General features: G+C 38.0%; 1 protein-coding gene across 7 annotated transcripts in view; it reads left to right on the top strand.

Annotated features, from left to right (window-relative positions):
• Positions 1-27,214, top strand: part of synrg (synergin, gamma) — a 54,169-nt gene that overhangs the window by 18,149 nt on the left and 8,806 nt on the right. For 4 of the 7 annotated variants that reach the window (XM_056243243.1, XM_056243244.1, XM_056243247.1 and 1 more), the window contains 10 exons: positions 16-134; positions 417-479; positions 1,451-2,410; positions 10,853-11,395; positions 16,954-17,117; positions 17,286-17,339; positions 20,745-20,841; positions 21,800-21,948; positions 23,568-23,678; positions 24,359-24,397. In XM_056243243.1, coding sequence (XP_056099218.1) covers positions 16-134; positions 417-479; positions 1,451-2,410; positions 10,853-11,395; positions 16,954-17,117; positions 17,286-17,339; positions 20,745-20,841; positions 21,800-21,948; positions 23,568-23,678; positions 24,359-24,397 — 2,299 coding nt within the window. The remainder of the gene's footprint in view (positions 1-15; positions 135-416; positions 480-1,450; positions 2,411-10,852; positions 11,396-16,953; positions 17,118-17,285; positions 17,340-20,744; positions 20,842-21,799; positions 21,949-23,567; positions 23,679-24,358; positions 24,398-27,214) is intronic. The other 3 variants (XM_056243245.1, XM_056243246.1, XM_056243250.1) reach the window with 1 other exon arrangement.

The following is a 27,214-nucleotide window of genomic DNA, read 5'->3' on the forward strand; positions in this document are numbered from 1 at the left end:
GTCTGCTTCATACAGTGTTCCTGCCATGTTGACTCCAGTGTCAGGATCTTCATCCTCCTCCTCCTCTGATAAATATGCAGTGTTCAAACAGCTGTCAGTGGAGCAGCCTGCAGAGCCCACAGCTCCTGTCTCAGGTAACACAAACACACACACAGCTCTATACACCTCATTAGTTAGCCCTTTGAGGACGGCAGATCTCTCAGAAGACTGCTGTCATATCAGTTTAACTTTAAAGACAGATTCTCTTGTCTAAATGCATTTGAGATAAGACTTTGAATTATTGTGTGGCTCACAGACGTGTTTTGCATAAATTTATCCTGCTATTTATCACCACCTTCCAGCTCCTGCTATATACAAAGCACACTTTACTGCCTCTACACACTGGCATTGTTCACTGTGTTTCTCTTTTGTTCTAGATTCAGGGGACAAATACAGTGTTTTCAGAGAGCTTGAGAAGCCTTCAGACAGAAAAACAGTTGGTAAGCAGATGCATGTTTGACAGCATTGTGTACAACACAGATCTGCATTCAAAAAATTATTTTTAAAACCATTTCACCAGCCTATAGCGTGTTTAGTTTCATGAAGGGCTCCATACACTGATGTAGGCATGTGTGCGTGTCCCTGTCTCACTAGAGCAGAATCCAGTGGGGACAGCTCTGAGAGAGCCAGTAAGTCAATGGTTGCAGTGATCCCTTTTCCAAACCTCCCATTCTGTTCTGAACTCTCTCTGCCTTTGATTCATTCTGTAGATCACAGCTGAAATGGAAAAGTTTGTCGTTCACTTCTAGTGGTCACTCAAAATGGGTTTTCATTGGCCCATATTGAGAGGGCATGGTAGCTAATGACTGATATAATGCCAGTATTTGATCAAATGCAATATAGTGACTGCAAATGTGTTAATGAGCAGTCCTGCAGTGTGCTGCTATATTTACATGCTGCAATGGACATGGTATGGCAAAATCTCTCTAGATTGCTGCCACGATATATACAGCCCTAGGCTGTCAGTAAATGTTGTAAGTAATTTAATCGGCCAAGCGGGCAATCTCAAAATGGCCAAATATCTCCGATTGGTCTGCTCTTGTCACTTCACTTCAAATGAAATGAGAATGGATTGTGGTTGCACCTGAGTGTGTTTGTTTTTTTATGGTGGTGTTAATGTGCTGACTGAAAAATGCTGTTACGGTATATGTGATATATTCTATCAGGTTGATTTCTGTCTTCGCAGTAAAAGTCGTTTCATTGTGCCACCTTTTTCATTTCATTTCAGCAGTCAAATGCAGCTTGTTAAGCATTGCTAATCCGTTTTTCTCCTTTTAGGCCTGTAAAATGAGGCTTTGAGCTACTTGTAGGCAAACTCTGTTTTGTGCCGTGCCACATCTCTGTCCTTTTGTTGTGGTGTGAAATGCATTTTGCCATGCTCTTCAATTGTTTTCTTTTTGTTTTTCCGCAGGGGAGGGATTTGCTGATTTCAAGTCTGTCAGTGCCGACGATGGCTTTACAGACTTTAAAACGGCCGACGCCGTCTCTCCACTAGACCCACCAGACCAAGCCAAGTTCCAGACAACTTTTCCTCCTCCTTTCACTTCTTCTCAGTCTCTGTCTCATTCGCAGCCATCCTCTCTGGCTCAACCTAGAAATCTTCTCAACATGGCAGACCTGGACCTCTTCACGACAATGGCTCCTCCTGCTCCCACTTCCACTGCCGACTCCAAACTCAATCTGTTCCCTTCAGCACCTCCATCCCTAGTATTGCCCTCCACAGTTGCGAAACCTCCCAGTGTAGTGGGTGATGACTTTGGCGATTTTGCCCTTTTTGGCTCCTCATCATCCTCTGAAGTAGCTCCTGCCACCTCTGTAGCAGGTAGAGGAGCCGGGACAGTGGTTCAGGACGACTTTGCTGACTTCATGGCATTCGGGAGCTCAAGAGATCAGAAAAGTGAGGCCGACTCTGGAGACTGTGGCGGCGAGAGCCAGGCAGAGACGTCCCAGCAGCGGCAACAAATTGGCGGCGATAAGTATGACGTCTTCAAGCAGCTTTCACTTGAAGGTGGCCTGGCCTACGACGATAACAAAGAAAGTGGTGGGGGCTCCTTCTCGTCGCTCAAGAGTGACAATGACGACTTTGCGGATTTCCAGTCCTCCAAATTCTGTACGGCGCTGGGCGCGTCTGACAAGAGCCTGGTGGACAAAGTGGCCGCCTTCAAGCAGGCCAAAGAGGACTCTGCCTCTGTGAAGTCCCTGGACCTCCCATCCATCGGGGGCAGCAGCGTGGGGAAGGAGGACTCGGAGGATACACTCTCAGTACAGCTAGACATGAAGTTATCAGACATGGGTGGAGACCTGAAGCATGTGATGTCTGATAGCTCCCTAGATCTCCCTGGTTTGTCGTCGCATCAACCCCCAGCTGCAGGTGAGGAATTAGTACGCTTGCTCTGGTGAAGTCTGGCCCACTCTTTCTTTCGCCACTTTCTCTATTTCATACATGCTCAGACCGCTCAGGCCTCTCAAAGGCTGAACAACCGCCCTATCAGACACCCAGTTGGAACACTGTATGTGTGTTCAGTGCGGCTGAGTTAGTTACATATCAAAAACTTGCTACACATCATAACATGCCGTCATTCCCATCGAAGTTATATACATTTCCAGTTTAATCATGCACAATTGTAAACCTACAGTATTGATTGTTGTTTATATTTATGTATTTATTTATTTATTTATTTATTTAATTTAGCTGATGTATTATTAATTTTTACCAGTCAAACCTTGTGCTTGTGAATTTGAATCTCATAAGATTAGTATTATTGCTAACAGCACAATAACTGGTTTTATCAACTCCTAGTGTTATCAGGTGATCAGGCAGTTACGAAAGCACATTTATATGCAGTATTTAATTCGAATAGCTCGTGACTTGGTTTTCTCTCCTGTCGTCCGTCTGTTCATGTTGTCATTGTCGCCATCTCTCATTAGTTACCCAGTTTCCCTTGCTTTGATTGTCATTGTATCCAAATCACAAACCAAAGCAGCATGTAATCATTAAGGGTGCACAAAAACTGTTCACAATTTTAATTTCTCACACTTTTAGGACTGATTGCCCACTTATTTTTGCAACTGATAAAATCAGATCCATTTGTTCAGTTGCCATAGTAATATCTACATCAGTTGCCATAGTACTATCTACATCAGTTGCTGTAGTAATGACTTACTGTAACGCAATGACAAGAGAATGAGAATAGCTGGAACGGTAATGTGGCAAGAACAGGAAATTTGGAATTTTGCTTCACATGTCCATTCTTTACATCTGGACATACTGACCTCTGTGAGATGCAACACAGAGGCATTATGATAATGTCTAATACATGAATTTGAAGGCATTAGTGTATTTTATACAGTATGCTGTGTCTGAAATCATACTGTTAACTATATAGTGAATACCACATACGGTAGTTTGCGATGTGGGAAAATAAAATTTAAATTAAAAATAAACATTTTAAAAAAGTCATTTCTGACACAGTGTCAAACACAATGTGCAATAATGCCTATGTACTTTTCCAAAAATTCCTAAAGATTTTTTTTTTAATTTGATCCAACAATTAATTTCCAAAAATGTAATCCGATTTCATATCATGTAGTTTGGATTAGATTAGTAAATATCGGATTTCATGCTTTTCAGACAACAATTAAACTGATTGGAGTGGGATATAACAAAAAAGGGCTTTTGGCGCAAAGCCAAACTGTATAATGTTCACATTTGACTTTATAATGTTCACATTCAAATCTTTGATTAGATGATTATGAGAAAGACAAAAGATTATTGCACAAGATGGCAATATTCATTTAAATTCTGCAAACACAAGACGTCTGGCTTTACATTCGTTCAGATTTTTGACTCCGAGCCATTTTGTGCTCATCAGAATTTCAAATGGAATATATAAACTGCCAGATTAATATGCTAATGACGCTGAAGCCGTTTTTTCCATTGCAGGCAACTAGGTCTTAGCATGATAATTGAGCTTAACATTTCTCTGCTTAATCTGATCCACAATTCCACCTTCCTATCAAACCATATCACAACCTTTCTTGGTTATAAAGAACAGGTTTTAATTAAATATCATTCTGGACACACTTGTTTTGCATGTTCATCCGTTCATGTGATGGTTATCCGTGTTTGCATGTGCATGGAGAAACCTTGATGCCGTGCCTCAGTGCATACATAAGCAAAAATGACAAAGCACTACTTATTTAACACGAGTCATATCACACAAGCATGAACTGGCTGCCCTGTACTTGAGCTGCATACCTCAGGCATCTGATACTAGTCCATGCTGAGAAATGGGAGTGCACATTGGGGCGCCAAGTTAGTGAGGTTTTCCCTTAGAGGCCTCGGCGACTGCCAGGAGCTCTTAATCGGCCTGTTTGTAATCAGATGTCTTTTCCTAATGTCAGTCAGTCAGCATTTATTTACACTCATTCTCTGCTTCTCAAGTTGTCTGGTCTGCATGAAATGCATCCCTCAAATGTGTGCTTGTGTTCCCTTGATCATTCATCGTCATTATGTATCAGGGTGAGAACACAGTCACGGTATTTCATCCAGTCAGCGCCAGCCGTCATATCAGCCCTCGTGTGCACAGACTGGTTGGAGTTGAGGAAGCACAGTAGAAAGAGTTCCCATACACTTGTGTGGTCTCACCAGAGCCAACAGCCAGACCTGAAAATAATAGAACGCTGCTACATCTTGTCAGAATTTCTATAATTACACGTTTCTTACTAGTAATTACCCGTTTTTGACTAGTTGAAACCACTTACATTTGTCAAACTTATTTAAGTTGGAAATGTAATGAAATCTCTGACTTCTCCGATTTGACTCTTGTACCTTCACATAAAAGCAACTAAAATGACTGCAGATTCAATATTTGAAGGTGAGCTTTTTCGTCTCATAATTACGCTAATTCCAACATGACATGAATGCAGCAATAGACATCAGCCAGAGTAGATATATTTAGGAGCCGTATTTAGACTTGAGCAAAACAAGGCCGTGAGGGATGGAAGTAGTTTGTTCAATATGTTGTATTCTCTAAAGGTCTTAATTTTAGAGATACTACGTGTATTTCTAGAGCTGATATATCGGTACTATATCGATATTACACATTTTTCAATTTATCAGTTTCAGTCGATATTGGATATTTAATTCTAGTTTTACATGTAGATTACCTTTGCCATCATGTAATGCTAAAACGAAGATTATTGGAGAACGTTTTACAAGAAAATACTATTTCAGCCGTAAAAATTTCACCTTTAATTACATTTTTTACTTGCCATTTCTTTGTAATTAATTGTGAATTTTTTTAGCACTTGATATTTAAAAAGTAATTTAATAAGTAATGCATAAATTCACTTATAGTATTTTAAACAACTGATTGTTGTGTTTACAGGTTATTTAGGCAATATCATTTTGATATCAGCTATTTATCCTTTTTGGCTATGAACATACAAATCAAATGCCAGTATCGACCAGAATTTTAGTATTGGTGCATCACTATTTTCACAACCCAGTGTTTTCAAGAAATTTTGTTCCTCTCGATTTTCAGTCTCTTGTCCGCTGAATGTTAAGCAACCAGATATATGTTAAGAATATAACATCCTGAATGAACTGTAATTCCATCTCACGCGGTCTCATTTTCGTTTACGTCGTGTTAAACTTGCCTTCCACTCCGACTGAGGTCTGTAGGAATCCCTTTTGCCTTATCTAAATGAATTATGTCATCATTACCTAAACCACTGTTGATTTTTAGTTACATCTTATACAAATGCTTCTAGCTCGGTTACTGGACACCTCTAGAGCCCAAGCATAAATATTGTAGCATGTTTATAGTGTTGGGTTTCCTAACACTTGCCCTACGCCCTTGGATGTGTAGCTAACCACCGTAGACTATCTCTTTTCCAGGCCAGAGCGCTTCTCGTGGTCTTTCCATGAGAAGGTGACTTTACTTCAGGTTTGTTGCGCTACGTGAGAGTCTGCGTCTGCTCTCGTAGACCACACTGAAGGTGGAACTCTTTCTAACTTTGCTTTTCTATGCTTCAGTATGTGCCAGCCTTCAATTTGTGAAATTGACAAGTATATACATGCAGTAAACAATTAGTAGGATTAGTCAGTTTTTCTGGCATACTAACAAAATAGGTTGTTTTTATCAAGAATGGAAATATATACATGCAAATTTAATAGTGTATTTTTATTACAGGAAAATAAGCTCTTATTTATTTTGAATATAGATAGACTTGATTAATACTCCTGATTGTGTTGCATTTATGCCAGAAAGCATATCATTTGTATTTATGAGGAGAATACTGCTTGCCGTGATATGAAATTGTTACCTTTTTGACTTGTGTGGGTCAAAAATAGCTCCTACTGAGATGTACAGGATGGCGAGAGAAAAAGGGTACCGTCTCTTTTTGTCGTTCTTTACCTGTCACTCAAACCAATAAATGCTCTGATAGGCTAGATTTATCTGGTTTCTTTTAACCCTTTGAGCACCTAATTGCGATTTAATAATTCTGATTGATAGAATTGAATAATTTTGTTTATTAAATTGTATGGCAACTGCATGCCATATCTTTGTATGTAGGCTACACATCTAAATCAAAGAACTACAGTGGACAACATCTGAAGTGGATCAAAAAAGTTTTGCTAATGTATTTGCTTAATACAACTAGATAAATGCATCATTTTATAATTTAGTTAATCATTTAATAATATTTGACTAATTAAATGGGAGCCTTTAAGCTTTGTCACTTGCTTGCAGTGTACATTGTGAGTGTCCACATGAATGAAGGTGTTAAATTAGTCACTGTGATTGGTTACAAACTACAATGCTCAATAGTTGTAGACCCAAATTGAACTCTGTAATTGATGCTTTTCACAATTAATCAGGGCAGACCTAAGCGGATTCTCAGTTATTCTTTTGATTTAATTGTGCAGCCCTAGTTTGAAGTTTTGATTAGTTGTTGTGGGTGGTGGCTTGCCAATTTATCACAAAATGTAATAATGAGCATCTCTGTAAATGCTCTCAGGTTCTCAAAGGGTTTTAATAAGCTGCATAAAACCAATATTAGCATCACCTTAATCTTTGCTTAAATGTTCTGTATCACCTTCCCTTATTTCTGGTTGCTTTTTCCTTTTATAGTCCGACTACAGTGTGTCTTTGACCAATGAGAACTAATCTAATCTTAATCTGTGAATGTGCCTTCTCAATGCTGGGTTCTGCATCTGGATTTGGGATTTTCTGTCTTGTTTTTGTTTCCTTCTCACTTCTGCTTTTTCTGACTTTGCATGCCCTTGTATTCTTATAATGCAAAAAAAAAAAACTTTTTAATTGTTAGTTTGGCAAGACTATTGTAACAAGATCTTTCATGGAATTTTGTGACCTCTCTCTCTTTCTCTCTCTGCCAATGTTGTCGTAATAAATATGAACAATGGTACAGCAGACATGCGTGCCGTCTTGATTTCTCTCTCCATCCTTCAATCTTGCCACCCAAAGCAGATTTAGTCATCAGAATTATCACACTGCACCAGCTTCTTGTCAATTTCACAAATTGATTGAGTATGTGAACAGTCGTGCCCCGCTCAACTGTGAGGGAATTAGGTATTGTCATGCATATGTGATTGTTTTTTTTTTCTAGAGCTGCCAATCAATTATAAATTTCAGTATTTTAAGTAGAATTTGTTCATTTTAATCAACATCATGCCCTCAAAATGAAGCCAGTTCCTGCTTATTTATCTGTATTTGAAATAAGTGCATGCAGTTGCTTCAAAGTGCACAGCACAATGCAGCTTTGCAGTTCTTTTATCAGTCTGTCAGTGTGTGGATGATTGTATGGTGTTGTGAATGATTGCACATCACTATACTGAAAGCCAGAAAAATGGCAAAAATATCTCTTGGTGAGTCAGTCTAGTTGCGATTTAAAAAAAAGTCAAAACTGATTCATTTTATAAAAATGAAAGGTGCAGAATGACTGACATGGTTATTTTGACCTTCAAAATGAAGTTGTACTTCTAGTAACAAATCTGAAAAGCATTCATCAATCCTCATATGCAGATGTCACTCACCCCAAACTAGTGAATAAGAAGTTGAGTGTATCTTCCTCGGCTCAGAATGACTTCTGGATGTAGATAAGGACTCCGGAATCATTAGAGTGGCTTTGTGTGTCAGAAGTGTCTAGTTCATGAACCAGGGCTTCATCATATGACGATATCAGGAATAATTCATCATGACCAGGGGGAGCATTTGAGGCCATCCTGAATCCCTAACCAATAGACAAAATGACACTTTCATTTGTCTGGTTTTTAAGCCATTTGTAAATGTACATTAACTCAACAAACACACAAGTTTGTGCTGTTTTTGTGTTTTGATAGTTTTGACCTAATGCATAAGGGAGTAAAAAAATAAAGTGGAAGTTTAGTTCGAACCGGGGTATCAAAAATTGGTATTGTGAATGCTGTCATGCGGACCCCGGAGCGCACCAGGCTACTGAACCCGAGACTAACTGTAGCAGTTTGGACTGGAAAAGTGGCGAAATTCACAATTCGGACTCTGGTGTGCACTATTTCAGGAAGTACAGTAACCTGCGCATGGGTTTTAGACAATGATGATGTCATTAGTTCAACAAAACACATGTAGGGGTTGACCGTGCTGATGATTTAATTTGGTTGATTTAACTTGCACCAGGGTTCGATAGAATCAAGTTGAATGTGAAACCAGACCAACGCTGTGGGAACAATTGCACTTGGACTGCAGCAAATGTGCCCAGTCCGAAAGACCCCTAAGGCTTAATATGTACACTATATCTTTATTAAAGATATTACAAACTTTATTACAAAGCTTGAAGAAAAAAAATGCAATTTTAACTTAAAACAAATTTAGATAAAGGGGAGAGATTTAAAGACTTTGCCCAACTTAATTTTAAGCTTTCTTCTTTTATAAAGAAAGTGGAGGGTTCAACACAATTTGAATTTGTATTGATAGCATCACTGTCTTTCTGTTTATCACCACAAAAAATTACAACTCATTCGTCAGTGTGTAAAAAAATCTTGTGCACTATAATGTCATTTTAGGCAAGGCAAGTTTATTTATATAGCACATTTCATACACAATGGTAATTCAAAGTGCTTTACATAGAAAAAAAAAAAATCAAACGAAATAACAAATAAAACAGTTTAGAATGAAGAAATTAAAATAATCAAAAGAAACAAGAATAGATAAAACAGTAGAATAAAAAAATAAAAAAATATTTTTTTAGTGGAAGTCTGTAGGGCAAAAGGTAAAAAAAAAAGTTAAATACATGTTTCAGAAATTTACCTCCAAAACTTACACATGCGTTAACGTGAGTGTTATAAAGCCACTTATTCTAATCCAGTCTTTCAGCTGCTGACCATGGAAAGCTGGTAAACATGGTAAGTTTCACATATGTGGATATCAAAAAGGGTCTTTAGATCAGTGGTTCTCAACCTTTTGGACTCAAAGGCCCCCTGATATTGGCTATTTTCTGGTATTTTCTTCAAAGCTTGTTTTGTCTTGTTTTCAAACGTTTTGACCGAAACTAGGAGTGTTGATATATTTAATCATCCATGATTCAAGAATTGTTCAATTGAAGACAACAGTTATTTAGAGAGAAACTAAATATTTGTATTTTTTATTTTTTATTATATTCTAATAGAAATATTTATATCTTGTTTTTTAGCATTTAAATTTAGTTTGGAGGTTTTTTTGTTGTTTTATATTTTAATAATAATTTATTCATTTATTATACATTTCAGTCATCTTGAGACCCCCTATTGGCCCCAGCCTCCTGGCTGAGAACCACTGGTGTAGATCCGAACCAGAAGTTTATCAGCGTAGAACGCTAGTCCCACCACTAAATGGGCAATTTAGACAACTTGACAGCCTAAATACACATTTTTGTATGGCCTTGCTTCATAAACTTTTGAAGGTGTATTACTACTATAAATGCTGCTTTAATTAAATGCAGATTCTGTCAGTAAAACTAAACTTTTATTGAACCCAGAACATCCTGTTCTACAATTATACTACAACAAGAAAGTACTTAACTGCTAAACTGTACTATAACTATAAATGTACTAAAATTTGTTAACCTAAAAAATGAAAAATCTTGTCATTAATTACTCAACCTCATATTGTTCCAAACCCGTTAGACTTTCGTTCATTTTCGGAACACAAATGAAGATCTTTTTGATGAAATCTGAGAGATTTCTGTTCCTCCATTGACAGTCCATGTAACTACCACTTTAATGCTTCAAAAAGTTCATAAAGAGATGGTAAAACTAATCCATATGTATTGATTAGTTTTACCTATATCCACATATAAACATTGAATTAAGCGGTTTAGTCCAAATTTTCTGAATAGACTCGATCGCTTTAAATGATGAACAGATTGAATTTAGGCTTTATTCACATATAAACATTGATCAGCGAACATAAACAGAGGCTCAACTGTACTTGCTTGATGCCTCTTGCAGAGGCTCAAATGTGCTGCGTAAAACGAGAATGAACCTCATTGGGGATTATCAGATAAAAGTCTAAATTCAATCTGTTTATCATATAAAGTGAACAAGTCTCTTCAGAAAAGTTGCACTAAACCGCTCAATTCATATGGATTAGTTTTAAAGCTTTAGTCAAAATGGTAGTTGTGTAGCTGCTCTCTCTCAGATTTCATCAAACAGATCTTCATTCATGTTCCAAAGATAAACTGAATGAGAGTGAGTAATACATTTTTGGGTGAACTATCCTTTTAAGGCACTGAAACCTAAAAGTTCATGGATGTTCCATTTTGTCTTTTACAGAGTCTGATGATTTAAAATTTGACCCCTTTGGCACATCTGCCGTCAGCAGTCTGGGCAGCTATGACTGGTCCGACAAGGACGATCTCCCATCTGGTCAAGGAAAGAAGCTCCAGGGAGAGTCTCAAGGTGGACTGCCATCCTCAGCTGTTGTCCATAGGAAAGAGACATCTTTCGGGAGCTCTGAGAACATCACCCACACCACAGTTGCCAAGGTGACCACCTTCCCAATCGAAGACGGTGGCTCCACCGCTGAAAACCGGTTCGAAGCCTTCGCTGACTTTGGCTCCATTGAACAGGCCCAAGATGACGACGACGACTTTGGCGACTTTGCCAGCACGGTTTCTGAGAAATCCGACTCCCTTCCTGGAATCACAGAAGCAGAGAGCAACCAGGGCGAAATGACAGATGACTTTGGAGCCTTCCAAGGAGACAAGCCCAAATTTGGCAAGTCAGATTTCTTGAAGGCCAGCACACAGGCCAAGGTCAAATCCAGCGAAGAAATGATCAAGAACGAACTCGCCACCTTTGACTTGTCCGTGCAGGGTAAGTGTCATCACAATATTTTATGCTAAAATATTAGCGTTTCGAAGGCTGCGTTCTCCAGAGGTCGCATACATTATCAAGGATGTGTCATTTCAGAAAAGTAACCATTAGAAAATTGACCATTATTTCTTGTAAAGCTTAAATTGTTGTAATTTCTTTTGACTTTGCAATGTAATGGTTACTTTCCTGAAATGAGGCGGCCTCAATGACGTATGCGGTTGACAAATGCGACCTCCGGAGAGAGACAGCAAATGGATCTCATTCCCTAAGGGAATTTGTGCATGAAATCTGCATACAAAAGGTTTCTACAAACAAATCATGAGTCACCAATAACTTTTGTACAAACATTTAATTCTAAATTGACAAAACCAGTAGGAATAACTTAAACCACACGTATGCTAAAATCACATAATCAAGATGACTTTATGATCGCATTATGGTGAATTTTATACATGGATAGTTCAACATAGCCTAGTGAAAGAGTATGAAAAGCTGCGTTATAGCTATCTGTATAACAACACTGACACATGCATGTACAGCTGCAAATGAGAGCTCTGTAATCTGGGTCTGTATAAAAGGTGTTTATTGTGTTGGAACTGGTTTTGAGGATGGATCCACTTTTCAAGGATCTTGTTGCACGTGCTCGGAAGAAAACGCGTCTTTAGAGTAAGCATCATAGGCTTTCTGAGAGTGACGAAAGGTTGTGAAACTTGGTTTTGTGAAACACGAAAGCACGTTTTATGCAAATGACTAACCTTGGGCACTCGGTCGCTCATTTATAATCCAAATTCATTAACATTAGAATGAGGTTAAGAACAAGTTCTCATGTGCGTACCAATACAGAATAATCCACGCAGTTATAACTTATTAGTGAATGAGCCCCAACGAGTGCATTGGATCCAGTGCATCTCCACAGCTGCATTCTCTCTGAAAGTCAACAGATGGCAGAGTGGCATCTGATGCGCACGGCAACGTCAATATATAAACGTTACCACCCAAATCCCTCATCACTTTGGTTTTTCATCCTCGCTCCCCAATAATGCATTAGCACTTACTCAATGACAAAAGCTTATTTGCCTCTTATTGATCCCCAACCGCATCCGGTAAATTTCATTTGTTCAAACAAAAGAGGGTTTACTCCTCTGCCGACCTCCTATCAGACAGTTAATCTGAGGAGTGAGGTTTGTGCAGGAATGGATTAGCGGCTGAAACCATGCAGAGACTGATGTGGTTCTCAGCGGGGGGGTGATTTACCTGTCGCTGCGTCAGATGAGCTTGTTGTGCCGCTGTCCGTCTCCTTGCTTATGTGTGCACGGCATGCTTTTCGTGCCAGTTTGACTGTGCGATGCCTCATGAATAATGTATGTCTCTATTACTATGCTGCTCTTTTGCACATAATTATCATTTGTTGCAAATGAGGTGTTTGTGGTTTGTGTTGTGGCCCCACCGTGGATTACCAATGACAGTTTGTGTGCTCCAGAAAGTTTTAATTATACAGCAGGATCAACAATTCAACTCGTACATTAAATATAGAGTGAGTATGGGGTAAGATGTGTCATCCCCTTTGTCACATGACCTGTCGAAGTATTTAAATGCATATGTATTACAAATACAATTCAAATAGACCTGTGAAGTGCATGTTTTTAATATCTGATTTAAAATTCCTTTTTTAATTTTTTTCCCATGACATGTGGGGGTGGTACAGCTCATTAAAATTATCTAATTTTTGAACCGAAACGCTTAAGTAGTTTGACAATCCTATTATTTCGTAGAAAAAAAAAAAAAAGTTTTAACAAAACCTTATATAATTATGATATACCTAATATCAAAAATATTTAAATGATATATGTCCGCCAAAGTCACGTGGTGCGATCAACATGCATAAAAAAATACCCATAAAACAGGAAATGTTAGGAAATGGCAAGGCAAAATTTACAAGCTAATGTTGTGGTATGACTCATGATGTGTTATTTTTATATTATTTACATACTGTTATAAAAATATTTACTAATTTAAAATATGAAAAAATACTATATTTTCAGTTTTCATTTTAATTTTACATTAGGTTTTAGAAATGTTATGTGCTTTCATCATTTATTTTTTTTATATATATTTTTATTTAACTTTACAGGTCCTTCTCAAACAATTAGCATATTGTGATAAAGTTCATTATTTTCCATAATGTAATGATAAAAATGTAACTTTCATATATTTTAGATTCATTGCACACCAACTGAAATATTTCAGGTCTTTTATTGTTTTAATACTGATGATTTTGGCATACAGCTCATGAAAACCCAAAATTCCTGTCTCAAAAAATTAGCATATCATGAAAAGGGTCTCTAAACGAGCTATTAACCTAATCATCTGAATCAACTAATTAACTCTAAACACCTGCAAAAGATTCCTGAGGCTTTAAAAAAATCTCCCAGCCTGTTTCATTACTCAAAACCACAATCATGGGTAAGACTGCCGACCTGACTGCTGTCCAGAAGGCCATCATTGACACCCTCAAGCAAGAGGGTAAGACAGAAAGAAATTTCTGAACAAATAGGCGGTTCCCAGAGTGCTGTATCAAGGCACCTCAGTGGGAAGTCTGTGGGAAGGAAAAAGTGTGGCAAAAAACGCTGCACAACGAGAAGAGGTGACCGGACCCTGAGGAAGATTGTGGAGAAGGACCGATTCCAGACCTTGGGGGACCTGCAGAAGCAGTGGACTGAGTCTGGAGTAGAAACATCCAGAGCCACCGTGCACAGGCGTGTGCAGGAAATGGGCTACAGGTGCCGCATTCCCCAGGTCAAGCCACTTTTGAACCAGAAACAGCGGCAGAAGCGCCTGACCTGGGCTACAGAGAAGCAGCACTAGACTGTTGCTCAGTTTTGCATGTCATTCGGAAATCAAGGTGCCAGAGTCTGGAGGAAGACTGGAGAGAAGGAAATGCCAAAATGCCTGAAGTCCAGTGTCAAGTACCCACAGTCAGTGATGGTCTGGGGTGCCATGTCAGCTGCTGGTGTTGGTGCACTGTGTTTTATCAAGGGCAGGGTCAATGCAGCTAGCTATCAGGAGATTTTGGAGCACTTCATGCTTCCATCTGCTGAAAAGCTTTATGGAGATGAAGATTTCATTTTTCAGCACGACCTGGCACCTGCTCACAGTGCCAAAACCACTGGTAAATGGTTTACTGACCATGGTATTACTGTGCTCAATTGGCCTGCCAACTCTCCTGACCTGAACCCCATAGAGAATTTGTGGGATATTGTGAAGAGAAAGTTGAGAGACGCAAGACCCAACACTCTGGATGAGCTTAAGGCTGCTATCGAAGCATCCTGGGCCTCCATAACACCTCAGCAGTGCCACAGGCTGATTTTTTATTTTTTTTTGTATTAAAAACACTTCTTTTATTGGTCGGATGAAATATGCTAATTTTTTGAGACAGGAATTTTGGGTTTTCATGAGCTGTATGCCAAAATCATCAGTATTAAAACTAGGGCTGGGCGATAAAACGATAACGATATGTATCGCGATAGACACGTGATCGATATCAATAAAAAATGTGTTCGATAAAACGTTCGATATTTTTTTTCTTCGTCGGAAGAAACCACAGGTTGCGAAGCAAGTTTGGTTGCATTATCAAAGGCACGCGCTCTCTGGTAACCTAGCAACGTAGGGAGTGACACGCTCAGGCAATCATGTAACGTGTCAGTTTTGTTGCGCCATATCGTTGTCTCGTGCTGCTGGGTTCCTCTTCAGTAACCGGCGATTGATAAGCAGAAAATGAGTGCCCTTCATCTGCATGCCATGCAGGCTAGAGTTGCGAAACATTATTGGATAATTCGCTCTATTCGCGTTTGATGTGAACACAGCATAATGAACAGGCTGCGATGTCAAGATTTCAATGCTGGAGTGTGTGTGTGTGTGTGTGTGTCCGACTCCCCGCGCGCGCGCGCGCGCGAGAGAGAGAGAGACACGCGGGCGCGATCGAACAGTGGAGACATAAAAACATACTCCGTCATTTTGTTAATACAGGACATCATTCAGTCTGCAAAGTGTTTACTTATATTTGTGTAGGCCTATACTCGCAATAAAACACAACATTGTGCTTTTGTCACACTGTATTTCTTGTCAAACTGTAACCTACAACTGTCACACACCGTTTTAAAAGCAAAACATATTTATCCAACCCTTTTTAAAACAGTCTGTGTGTTCCATCTTTTGGACATTCATCATATCGCATTGGTTTTCATTTCTTGTCCTCAAAACAGAGCACTAATCTGTTTATTTTTAAGTTACACATTGATTAAAAAAGAAAGTGAAATATGTTGGTAGATTATTTTATACGGAAATCAATTATTTATAATTCTGATGAGAATAAAGTTAGGGTTAATTAAAATTAAGGAAAACAAATATATTGATCTGATATATAGCAAATTAATTTTAAATTCATTCAGGTACAATTACCAAACATATCTCATATCTATCTTTTTATTAGTTTAATTAATAAACCAATTATATAAAACTATTATCAGTGCACTATAAATAAACTGGTTCTATGCCTTTATTAATAAAACTTATTTAAAAAATACAAGGCTTAAGACATTTATAAAAATGCCTAATATATTTCTGTTTTGCTTTTTACTCCATTGTACCGAAATCGTACCGAACCGTGATGTCTCAAAAAAGAAATCAAGCAGGGGGCACGTACGATCACAAACCCCCACCACCCCCGTCCCGCCGCGCCACTGTCACCTTTTTTACTCTGAGGAGTTTGCAGGTCTGATTGTGAATTTAGACTTATGTTTACATTCTAATTATTTGAGTTTTCCATGGTTGTGTTGACATTTCTGTCTTGGGATTGTAATCAGAGGAAGGGTAAGTTTAAAATAAAAATGTTTAAATGTAATATATTTTTTCTCCTGGTCCTTATTTTAAATGGGTCATAAAAAAATCAATAATTATCGATATCGACCGATATGAAACACTGATATCGTGATACAGTTTTCAGCCATATCGCCCAGCCCTAATTAAAACAATAAAATACCTGAAATATTTCAGTTGGTGTGCAATGAATCTAAAATATATGAAAGTTTAATTTTGATCATTACATTATGGAAAATAATGAACTTTATCACAATATGCTAATTTTTTTAGAAGGACCTGTATTTTTATTGCAGTTTTAGTGATTTTAGTACTTCCAACTTGTTTCAGTTTCTAATGTTTCTATTTCTAATTTGTTTGTCATCTAATATTTGTATTTTATTTCAGCTTGATTTCAATGACCAAAAACATTTTAAGTTTATTTTTTACCTTGCATAATATATATATTTAACATTGTACTATATTATCAAGTTTACTTGCTAGTTACATTACATGATGTTTTACAGTCATTAAATTGAAACTTTCTGGCAAACTTTCTTTTATTTTTACTTTCATGTAAAGTTTCATATGAGTCCCACAAGAATACAAAGAGTATGTACTTGGCACTCATTTTAAACCTAGTTGTTTCATGTTCTTTATCGTGGACACTCCCATTTGTCATTGACCCATATATTTGTACAAAGGTTCTCATAAGCGTAGCCACAGTCTGGGAGAGAAAGAAATTGTACGGTCCATCCCCTCTCCTGCCCCTGAGCAGCCCTTCAGAGACCGCTCCAACACCCTAAATGAAAAACCAGCGCTGCCGATCATCCGTGACAAGTACAAGGACCTCACAGGAGAGGTGGAGGTCAGTCACTTGCTCTTTGTTCTTCTCCTCCCTCGTTCTCTTTGAGCACACAGACCGGTTCTCCTTGTTGAATACAGCCTGAGGTTTCTCAATGAACAAAGCTCTCATTCGGTTTCATCTTTTTCATTCTTTTTCTCCCACTGTCTCTCGTCCAAACACTCCTGGCAGGAGAGTGAGCGATATGCGTACGAATGGCAGAGGTGTTTGGAGAGCGCTCTGCAGGTAACGTATACCTCGACACACATTCATAAAGAGTTTTGTATACACTTTAAAACTCTATCAGTCTCTAGATAGACTGATCATGATATCACAATACCAAAATCAACAGAAAACTGCTTCAGCCAGATCATAGATTCAGCAGTTGCTCATTTCACGAGCAGTAACGATAGCCAATCATCATTTAAATACTGTTTCAAAGGTATAGTAACAAAAGCTGCCTGGTTGTTAAGAGGTCACTGCCAGTCAAAACATATTTGATGTTTAATATAAAGTTATACAGAGTAGGAGTTTGGAACATTTTGGAACCCAACATGTTGCCACAAATGTAAACCTGTGCCCTTATTTATAAAATGCAATTGATCCTAATTTCCATAGATTTTATCCTACATCCTAAGTGAGGAACAAATAGGGATTTATAAAGGCAGAAACTGATGTGAAAATGTTTTATGCGTACGCCAACTGAAGAGCATGCGTTCAAACTTTTTGGTGCTCGTATACCAGTAATTCAATTAATTCATGATTATGGAATGATATGCATTCATATAATTATATGTGCAAATTATAACTGCTTTGTTATAATTACATCACTGAAATGAATTTCCTGAAAATAACAATAACAAATGGCTACAAACACAGATACTGAAACCAGGCCATGCCATGCATTGTCTGAGAGCGTGCTTGGATTTCCTTGCCTATTGATACTTTTCTGAACTATAAAGGGATATTTGTGGGCGTTCTGTAGGTGGAGTTGATGCGCTTGTACACATTGCTGTGAATTTAAGACGAACTGTGATTTATAAAGAGGGATACATTTATGATTTTTTTTTTTTTTGCATACAGACATTTTATAAATCTTTCATAGAAACATTTTAGAAACTGTTCTATGTTTGCATTTATGATCATTACATATAAATTTGATTGACAACATGTCTTGTTGGTTGTTGCAGTAATGTGCTGGCTTGTTAGAAGAAAAAGTAATGGATTTACAGAGAAGGACTGTTTCAGGTGCGGGAAACCTAAAGGGAATATTTCAGGCTGGCAATTTAAAATCTTTTTTAACATAATTAATTTCCCCCCTTTTTTTTTTACTACTTAAAGGGCTAGTTCGCCGAAAAATGAAAATTATGTCATAATTCACTCCCCCTCATGTTTTTCCAAACTTGTATGAGTTTCTTTCTTTGTTGAACAAAAAAGAAGATATTTTAAAGAATGTTGGTAATCAAACAGTTGACGGTAGTCATTGACTAGGAAAAAAACGGTAGCCATAGTAGGAAAAAAATACTATGGCAGTCAATGGCGACTGTCAATTGTCTGGTTACCAACATTCTTTAAAATATATTTTGTGTTCAACAGAAGAAAGAAACTCATACAGGTTTGGAACAACATGAGGGGGAGTAAACTACAAAATTAAAATTTTGGGGTGAACTATCCCTTTAACCCTCTGGGGTCCTTCGGCCCAAATGGACCCGAAGCATTTAAATATATATTTTTTTTAAATCATTGCTTTATCGGAATGGTCCGAAATTTGGTGACTTTGTTGGTACTTGGCATATGAACACCCCAAAAAATTGGGGACAGGATTTGAATAGTCTAAGTGGTTGTAAAAAAAATAGTCACACTCAGGACCTTCGGGTCCAAATGGACCCGCATAGGAAATTAATGGGAAATTGGCAAAAATGTGAAAATACAGAGTTATTTTGTGCGTACAAACACCAAATCAGCCACGATCCAGAAAAAAAGCACACAACAGTGAAGGGGTGAATCTATAAAACATCAAGAGTGCAAAACAGACACATCCACACACACACACACACACACACACACACAAACACACTTTTATACACCTACACAGTAATAAATTCAGATTACATATGGGTTTTGAATTTTTAAAATGCTCAGTTTGTCCACCAGATGGCATCCATCTCATTTCAAAAATTGCTTTCATGAGGCCTAGGCTTGACTCTAAAATGAAATACAGCTTTAAAAAAAAAATATAAAAAAAAATAAATAATTTTTTTTACATTTCTATTATATTCAATGGGGAAAAAATGGGTCATAATTATTGCATTAATATTAATTATAAATCATTTTTATTTTTGAAATTATCTCAAAACACCAAAAAAGAAAAGAAAAAATATTATAAAAAACAAGTAAAAAAAAAAAAAGATGATTTTTTTTTAATAAATATTAATCCCACCCTTCCGGCCCATTTGGACCCGAAGGTCCTGAGTGTGACTCTGAAATGAAGGACCCCAGAGGGTTAAAGTGCTAGTTCACCCAAAAAAGAAACATCTTTCATGATTTACCTTTTCCAAACCTGTAGAGACCGTGACATGCCAAGCCGCCGGTCAACCACTGTCGGACCATCATTGAAGGAATGTCGGTGTAGTTTTTGCGGTGTGTTCCTCACCTCTGGCTCTAGTTGGACCCCCCTGGCGTTGGCTTTTCGGCATATTGAGCATGTTGAATTGGCGGCAGAGCCCGACAATTAAAAGGGATCATTTTAATTGGATGTTGATTTTGGAAGAAAAACAGAAGTGATGAAATCAAGCAAACAATGAAGTCTAGACGACAAGTGCTGCTTTGTTATCATCTGGACTGTGATAAACAAACCATAAACAGTCTACTGCCACTTGCTGGTATGGAGACAGAGTTATTTCTTCTCTAACAGAGACGCAGTATGTACATTAGTTGGCCGTTGGCTTTTATTATTTGTGGTGTGTTCAAGGTCAACTGGCTTAAATGCAGGTGACACCACAGTTGGCTTTCATTGCATCTAGATTTTTGTTGGTTTGGTGTGTCTGGGCCTTATGGCTTACTGTGTTCTGCGAAACACAAATAAAGATATTGAATAATAATGGAAGTACGAATCTTCATAAGATCATCTTTTGCGTTCCACAGAAGACAGAGTCAATATGAAGGCGAGTCAATTATTACGAAGTTAATTTTTTTGAGTCCACTTTCCCTTTAAGCAATTTCAAGTCATTCACATTAGATGCATTCTTGTGTTTAGACTGGAGTTATAGTCTAATGTTCAATGATGAGGACATAAAATTACTTTTTTGTAACGTCTACTGAATCTACGTGCTTTCCTCAGTTTAATGTCTTTGAATTGCAGTATATTCATTTTGGGGGCTTTTCTCAGGAAATATTGATATATGAAATCATTTGTGATAATCCAGGATTAAAATAAACATTTAAGCCTGGTTTTTATTTTTTTATAAATGTGTGCATCTTGAGACAAAACAATGGCACTGACATATTTTAAGATGTTAGTGCAAGTTGCTTTCGTTTAAAACAGATTAAACATGCTAGTCTAGGACTAGTCTTTAGCCTTGTCTGTGAAACCGGGGGATAATACTGTAAAATATGGCCACTTTACAGCCATGTCTTTTCTTCCCCTTTCAGGTCATCAACACTGCTAATAACACCCTTAATAGCATCAGCAGTTCCACAGTGTGCACAGAGGTCATCCAGTCAGCACAGGGGATGGAGTACCTCCTGGGTGAGACTACGACTACATTCACACTTCATTTACTGATCAGAGACCAGCATTACCCATCATAACAGACATCAGTAAATCTCATAAGATCAGCCATGTCACACAATATCTTCATACACATTCATACCTGCTCCTCATGCGTCCCTGCAGTCTTCCGTCAAACAGACAGGCCAGGTGTTCTGGTTATCTGCTTCCTATTTCTGTAGACACACACACACACACACACACACACACACACACACACACACACACACACACACACACACACACACACACACACACACACACACACACACACACACACACACACTCAGGGTGGCTTTAATGAGCTGTACGTGCCTATGCTGGCGGAAAGGGAACACGGGGTGCGGCTGTTACATAGAAACAAACCGTTAAAGCTCTTTGATCCGGCGATTGTGACTGGAGACAGAGCAGGGCATTGTGGGTCTGACCGGGAGAGGCTAGTGTTACAGAGCAGAGCAACTATTCTGGGCCGCTCTAATGTGTTCAGCTTAAAAGGACATTCAGCACTGGTGAGTGCTGGGAACGGCACCGCCGGGTTATTGTTTCTCCTGTTTGGTTATGCACAGGCTCTGTTCGCACTGGACACAAATAGCATTGGCAATATCTTTAATACTTTCACTTTGGTTGCTATAGTAATGATGGCAAGAGAAAACTGGAAATACTGTTAACGCAAAAACTGACTCATTCACATGTTCTTTTGTTTTTATCGTCAAATTTAGGGGGGAAGAGCATATTTTGAGTTGACTGCTATGATGAATAGTATCATACCATAGCAATCACAACTATCATTATAATAGCACATTTCTATATTCATTGACACTCTTGGTTTTGCATTTCATTGAATTGTGTTCTTCATGTGTTCTTCAATTGTGTTCTTCATGTGAAGGTTTTTACATGACAAATGTTGTTGTTTTTTTTTTTTGTGTGTATATATCAGGTGTGGTGGAGGTGTATCGCGTAACCAAGCGTGTGGAGCTGGGTATCAAAGCCACGGCCGTTTGTTCGGAGAAACTACAGGAGCTACTTAAAGACATCAGCCGTGTGTGGAACAACCTGATGGGCTTCATGTCGCTGGCAAACCTCACTGTGAGTTTACCGAATAAACAATACCAGATCTTGTAGTAAGTCCAGTAAGACACAAATATTGATTAACAGATGCTTAACAGATGATTGGTTGATTTAAAATTTAGTATGAGTATAACTGAGGTAAACTGTGCTTTATGTGAGCTGTGAGCTCTGGAGCAGTAGGCACTTCTTTAAATGTGGCACAAAATACAAAATGTGGCCTATTACAGCTATTATACAATTTAATTTAATTAATTTTTTCTTTCAACAAATGGTGTGCTCTGAAGGAGCTTAACCAGTTTAGTGTTGGTACTTGAAGTGGGTAGGCAATAACACTAGTTTAAACACTCTTCACATCCTGATAGCAAATAAATAATAGAAGTCGTCTGAATATTAAAAAATGTACTACTTCTGTGGAAGTCTCAGGACCCCAAAAATATTTTATCTAATCATTGCATTCGGTCCAACAGACATCACATGTCATCAATGTGTCCCATGAGGCTATGCAGCATTGTAGATAGTCAGTCAGTCAGTCACCAAGCGCCCCAAACAAACAAGCAAACCTTTTACAGTTCCTCCTGATGCAAACTAACGAGCTTATGCTACGTTCACACCATGTCGTTATTACCCGTGACGCTCTACCCGGAGCTGTTCACGTCCTCCGACTCAGAGTTATGCGTTTCTATGTCAACTCTATCAACACTGAAATGAATTTTCAGCAGTCAGGCATTACAAGTCAGAGCTCTAAGTTGTTTACAGTCATTATTATTGTTATGTTATGTCCTTTGAGACATGAGGTAATTTAACGCCGTCTCTCGTGATGCTTTGCAAACTCTGCTGTACTCGTTCATGTGTTTTGAAGGAGGCGTGGCTTTGGAGACGCTCTTATGCTTTCAAATCTAGCTTGCTATTGGTAGCCTCTTCGAAATTTCCTACCCTACCTTTTAACCAGCTTAAACCATTTTAGTATATTATTTTATAACAGTCAGTAAACAAAAACATAAAACAAGTATAAAGTTTTAAATTATATCATATAAAATGTAACTAACTCAATTTGAGTTTGAAATAATTATATCAAGAGTTAATGAGAAGTGAAAATCAACATTTTAACTGGTCGGATAATAATATTTCAATGCATATATCATAGTTCTTACAGAAATCATGGTATTTGTATCATGGTATTTGTATGTTTATATCTTTGTAAGCATAAAGTCATGAGGTACCTTATTTGTGGAAAGTGAACAAGTTGCATGACAAAGCTCTCTGCGGTGTACTCATGGGAGAATATCGATGCCAGCAGATAATATTAGAGTTGTGCGGTCAGATAATATCAGCTTGGGAAAATGAAGTCTAGGCACACTTCCGAAAACCCACAAACGCTCTGAAGCATAATAAAAATGAACGTGGTTAGAGAGTGGAGGGTTTGTCTCTGCACGGATCCTGCTGTTTTGGCCAGATTCTGTAGCTGATCTATTGATCTGCAGGGCCAATCAACTGCTGTGAGGTTGATGGGCTGGTTCAGTGGCCTCTGTGATCTGAAGTTTGAGTGGCAGACAGCAATTTGTGTGGAGGATGCAATGTAGTCCCAATTGCTTTTTAAGAACTGAATTCATGATGATTGTGTGTGTGTATTTCTTTAGCCCGACGAGAGCTCACTGGACTTCTCCTCCTGTATATTGAGGCACGGCATTAAGAATGCCAAAGAACTGGCGTGCGGAGTGTGTCTGCTCAACGTGGACTCGCGCAGCAAGGTCTGTACGCACCAAGAACACACACATCTGCATACAATCATCAGCAACACACGCAAAACACAAATATATTGTATTTTATCTTTGATAGTTCACCCAAAAATGAAAATTCTGTTATTTATTTACCCATATGTTGGTCCAAACTCTCTTATATCTTCTGTGTAACACAAAACAGGAGTTTTAAAGTATGTTCTGCTTCCCCTTTTCCATACCATTACAATGAATAGGAACCAGAGCTTTATTGGTTCAAAAGAAGGAATTCAAAGCACTATAAAAGCATTATGAAAATATATCGGTTGAGCAACTGTTTTTGTTCGCTGATCAATGTTAATATGTGAATAAAAGCCTAAATTCAATCTGTTCATCATATAAAGTAATCGTGTCTTTTACTCTAATTTTACAATCTCTTTATGAACTTTTTCAAGCGTCAAAGTGGTAGTTTCGTAGCTGTCAATGGAGGGACAGAATTTATCTACAGATTTCATAAATATCTTCATTTGTGTTCTGAAGATAAACGAAAGTCTTACGGGTTTGGAACGACGCGAGGGTGAGTAATTGATGAGAGAATTTTCATTTTTGGGTAAACTATCCCTTTGAATTTCCCATTCAAAAACAACAACAACAACAACAACAACAAAAAACCATCCCTCCTGACTATTTCTTTGATTTTCACAATTTTACAGAAGAAAAACGAGAACACTTTTGGACGCCTGTTTAAAAGAGTAGGATTCACTGAACTGCCTCAACTCCAATTTGCAGCTTGTTGCAGGGGTCAGACAGACAAACCCGTGTGTTGCTGCCAAAATGACCAGAACTCACCTCTCGCCACTCAACTCCTTTCAGACTGCCAAAAACGGCTCTCAGAGGCGCGCTCTGACTCATGCATCTAAATCTACAGACGCTCGGTCAAGGCCACGCTTTCATTCAAGTAGCTTTAGGTGTTTAATTTGGCTATGAGCTCTTAGCTCCTGTTTTCTGAGCATTTACAGAAATCTTTCATGTCGAGCTCGTATTGCCAAAGAGACCAGTGAGTCTGATTGACGGCCAAAAAGCATGAGGCAGGCGGCAAATAGGTGATGTATTCGTCATTTTGGCACCCCTGGGCGGTGAAGAAAAAGTGGTATGGGGTAAATGAAATATCATATGAAAGGGAATAGTTCACACAAAAAAATTTGTAATTTTACTCACTTTCATTTCAACAAACCCTTATTCTTTTCTTTTCTTCTATGGGACACAAAATATTTTTAGCAGAATGTTCTAGCTGCTCTTTTCCAGACCATGCAAGTGAATTAAAAGTGATGGCATAAAAACAGCATTAAAGTGTTTCATATGACTTGTGCATTATATTTGGTCATGAGTTTGACGTCAATAATGCTATGACTTTAAAAAGCAGCCACCTGGTCAGTCAGACAGTATGCTGTTACCAAACTGACTTGGTTCTCGTTTTCATTAATTTTTTTAATTTAGTATTGACTTGGTACCAAAGTAGTTTAGACCAACATGACATAAATGACAGAATTACAATTTTTGGGTGAACTATCCCTTTTAATTATTAATTATTCTATTCATAAGCACAATCCAATCCTGTACAGGTTTAAACACGTAATTGTCACTTTGCCACTCGCCCTGGTAACATATAATGGCCATTAATCCTCGTCTCACTGAAACCCTCCTGAATCTCCCTCACATTAATGCGACGGTCAAGGGTTGCTGATGAAATAAGGGGTAAACATTGCTCAGAGTGCAATCAGGGATGGAGGGGCTCAGTGCAGCAAGGAATCATGGGACTGATGTCTGAGGAGCAGATGCAGCTCAGTCATCAGTCACGGCAACCAAAAACACAGGTGCTACTAGATCCGCTGAACACATCCAGCCCGCCGCAGATTAATAGAGCCGTTTCCGTCTGCTCCTGACATCCGATTAATATCCCACTTTTTAATTACGTTTTTGGTGGGTTTGGGGGGCAGCGTCACTGTCTGGGGCGAATTAAATCAGGGTTTTGAAGGTAGAGCTGCATCTCTGAGATGAGATGTTTTTAAAGGTGGGGGTGTTGGGCTACAGGTGGAGATTTTCACTGGGGTGTGGATGATTCACTCTGCTGACCTTGGGCTAGCATTCAGTTTCTGTCCCCGCCGGGGAAGCATGTGATCTTGCTGCGTCTGCTAACAGGATTTATCTGCAGGAATGGGCAACAGTGTATTAACTTAGCACTTTGCATAGATTCGCTATGCAAACTAAAATAAAATGCTATATACACTACCAGTCAAAAGTTTGGGGTTGGTAAGTTTTTGTTTATTGTAAATAAGTCTCTTATGCTCAACAAGGCTGCATTTAATATATCAAAAATACAGTTAAAAACAGTAATATTTAAAAAATGTTTATATATATGTGTTTGTATATATATATATATATATATATATATATATATATATATATATACAGTATATCTATCAGCATCATTACTCCAATCTTCAGTGTCACATGATCCTTCAGAAATCATTCTAATAGGCTAATTTGCTGCTCAAGAAACATTTCTGATTCTTATCAATATTGAAAACAGTTGTGCTGCTTAATGCTTTTGTGGAAACCATAATGCATATATTTTTAGGAGTCTTTTAAAGAAAGCGTTTGACATAGAAACATTATTTTGTAACATTATAAATGTTTTTGCTGCTTTGTTCAATTTTAATGCATCCTTGGTGATTGAGTACTAATAAAAAAAACAAAAAACGTACTGACCCCAATGTCAGTATTTTTTTTATGTTAATTTTAATATAAAATGGTTACATTTTACAATTATTTTACATTTATATTATAACTTATAAAATAAGTTTCTGACTAAGCTTCATTTTATGATAATAAGACTTGTAAAATATTTGAAAAGAATATTTTAATATTTTATAAGACTTTTATATGCTAAGGTTAGCCACTTCAAGCGGTTTGGCTTGCTTTTCCAATGTATCTAGCTAACCACACAACTCAAGTTGTGATCTCTGTAAAGCTTTTTGCAACACTAGCATCACCAAATTGAACTGCAAAAATGATTATCCATCAGGTTTCCCAAACAATCTAATCGGTCCCGCCATTTGTTGAGCTAGATACATCAAACCACTCCAACAAACAGCATTTAGAAAGCGTCCCATTGTTTACATGCTTCACCAAGTCAACCTGCGAATGGCGTACTTTTAATACTTTCTCATAGTTAACTGTGCAGAGACAATTACGTGTTTTGATTTTAAAAATTGCATACTTCACAAGTCAATTAACTAGAAGTAGTTATAGATTGATTCTCAAGACTTTGTGCAGTAAACACATGTTTGCTTAGAAGTGTTTAGATTATATACTGTATGTCCAGAATATAATATGAATTTGTTGTGTTCAGAACGATTTGAAAGTCTGGTAGTGTATGATCCTCAGTCATTTAGTGTGTAAATGGTTACCAAGGAAAAGCTGGGAAACAAAGTCGACAAGTGTATGATCCCTAGTGTTTTTAAATCTGTTCAGAATTTGTCATGTAGTGTATATTCCAGCCTTAAATG

This window comes from Rhinichthys klamathensis, unplaced genomic scaffold (assembly GCF_029890125.1).
Source record: "Rhinichthys klamathensis goyatoka isolate OS25496 unplaced genomic scaffold, OSU_Roscu_1.1 h1tg000781l_1, whole genome shotgun sequence".
Taxonomy (NCBI): Eukaryota; Metazoa; Chordata; class Actinopteri; order Cypriniformes; family Leuciscidae; genus Rhinichthys; species Rhinichthys klamathensis.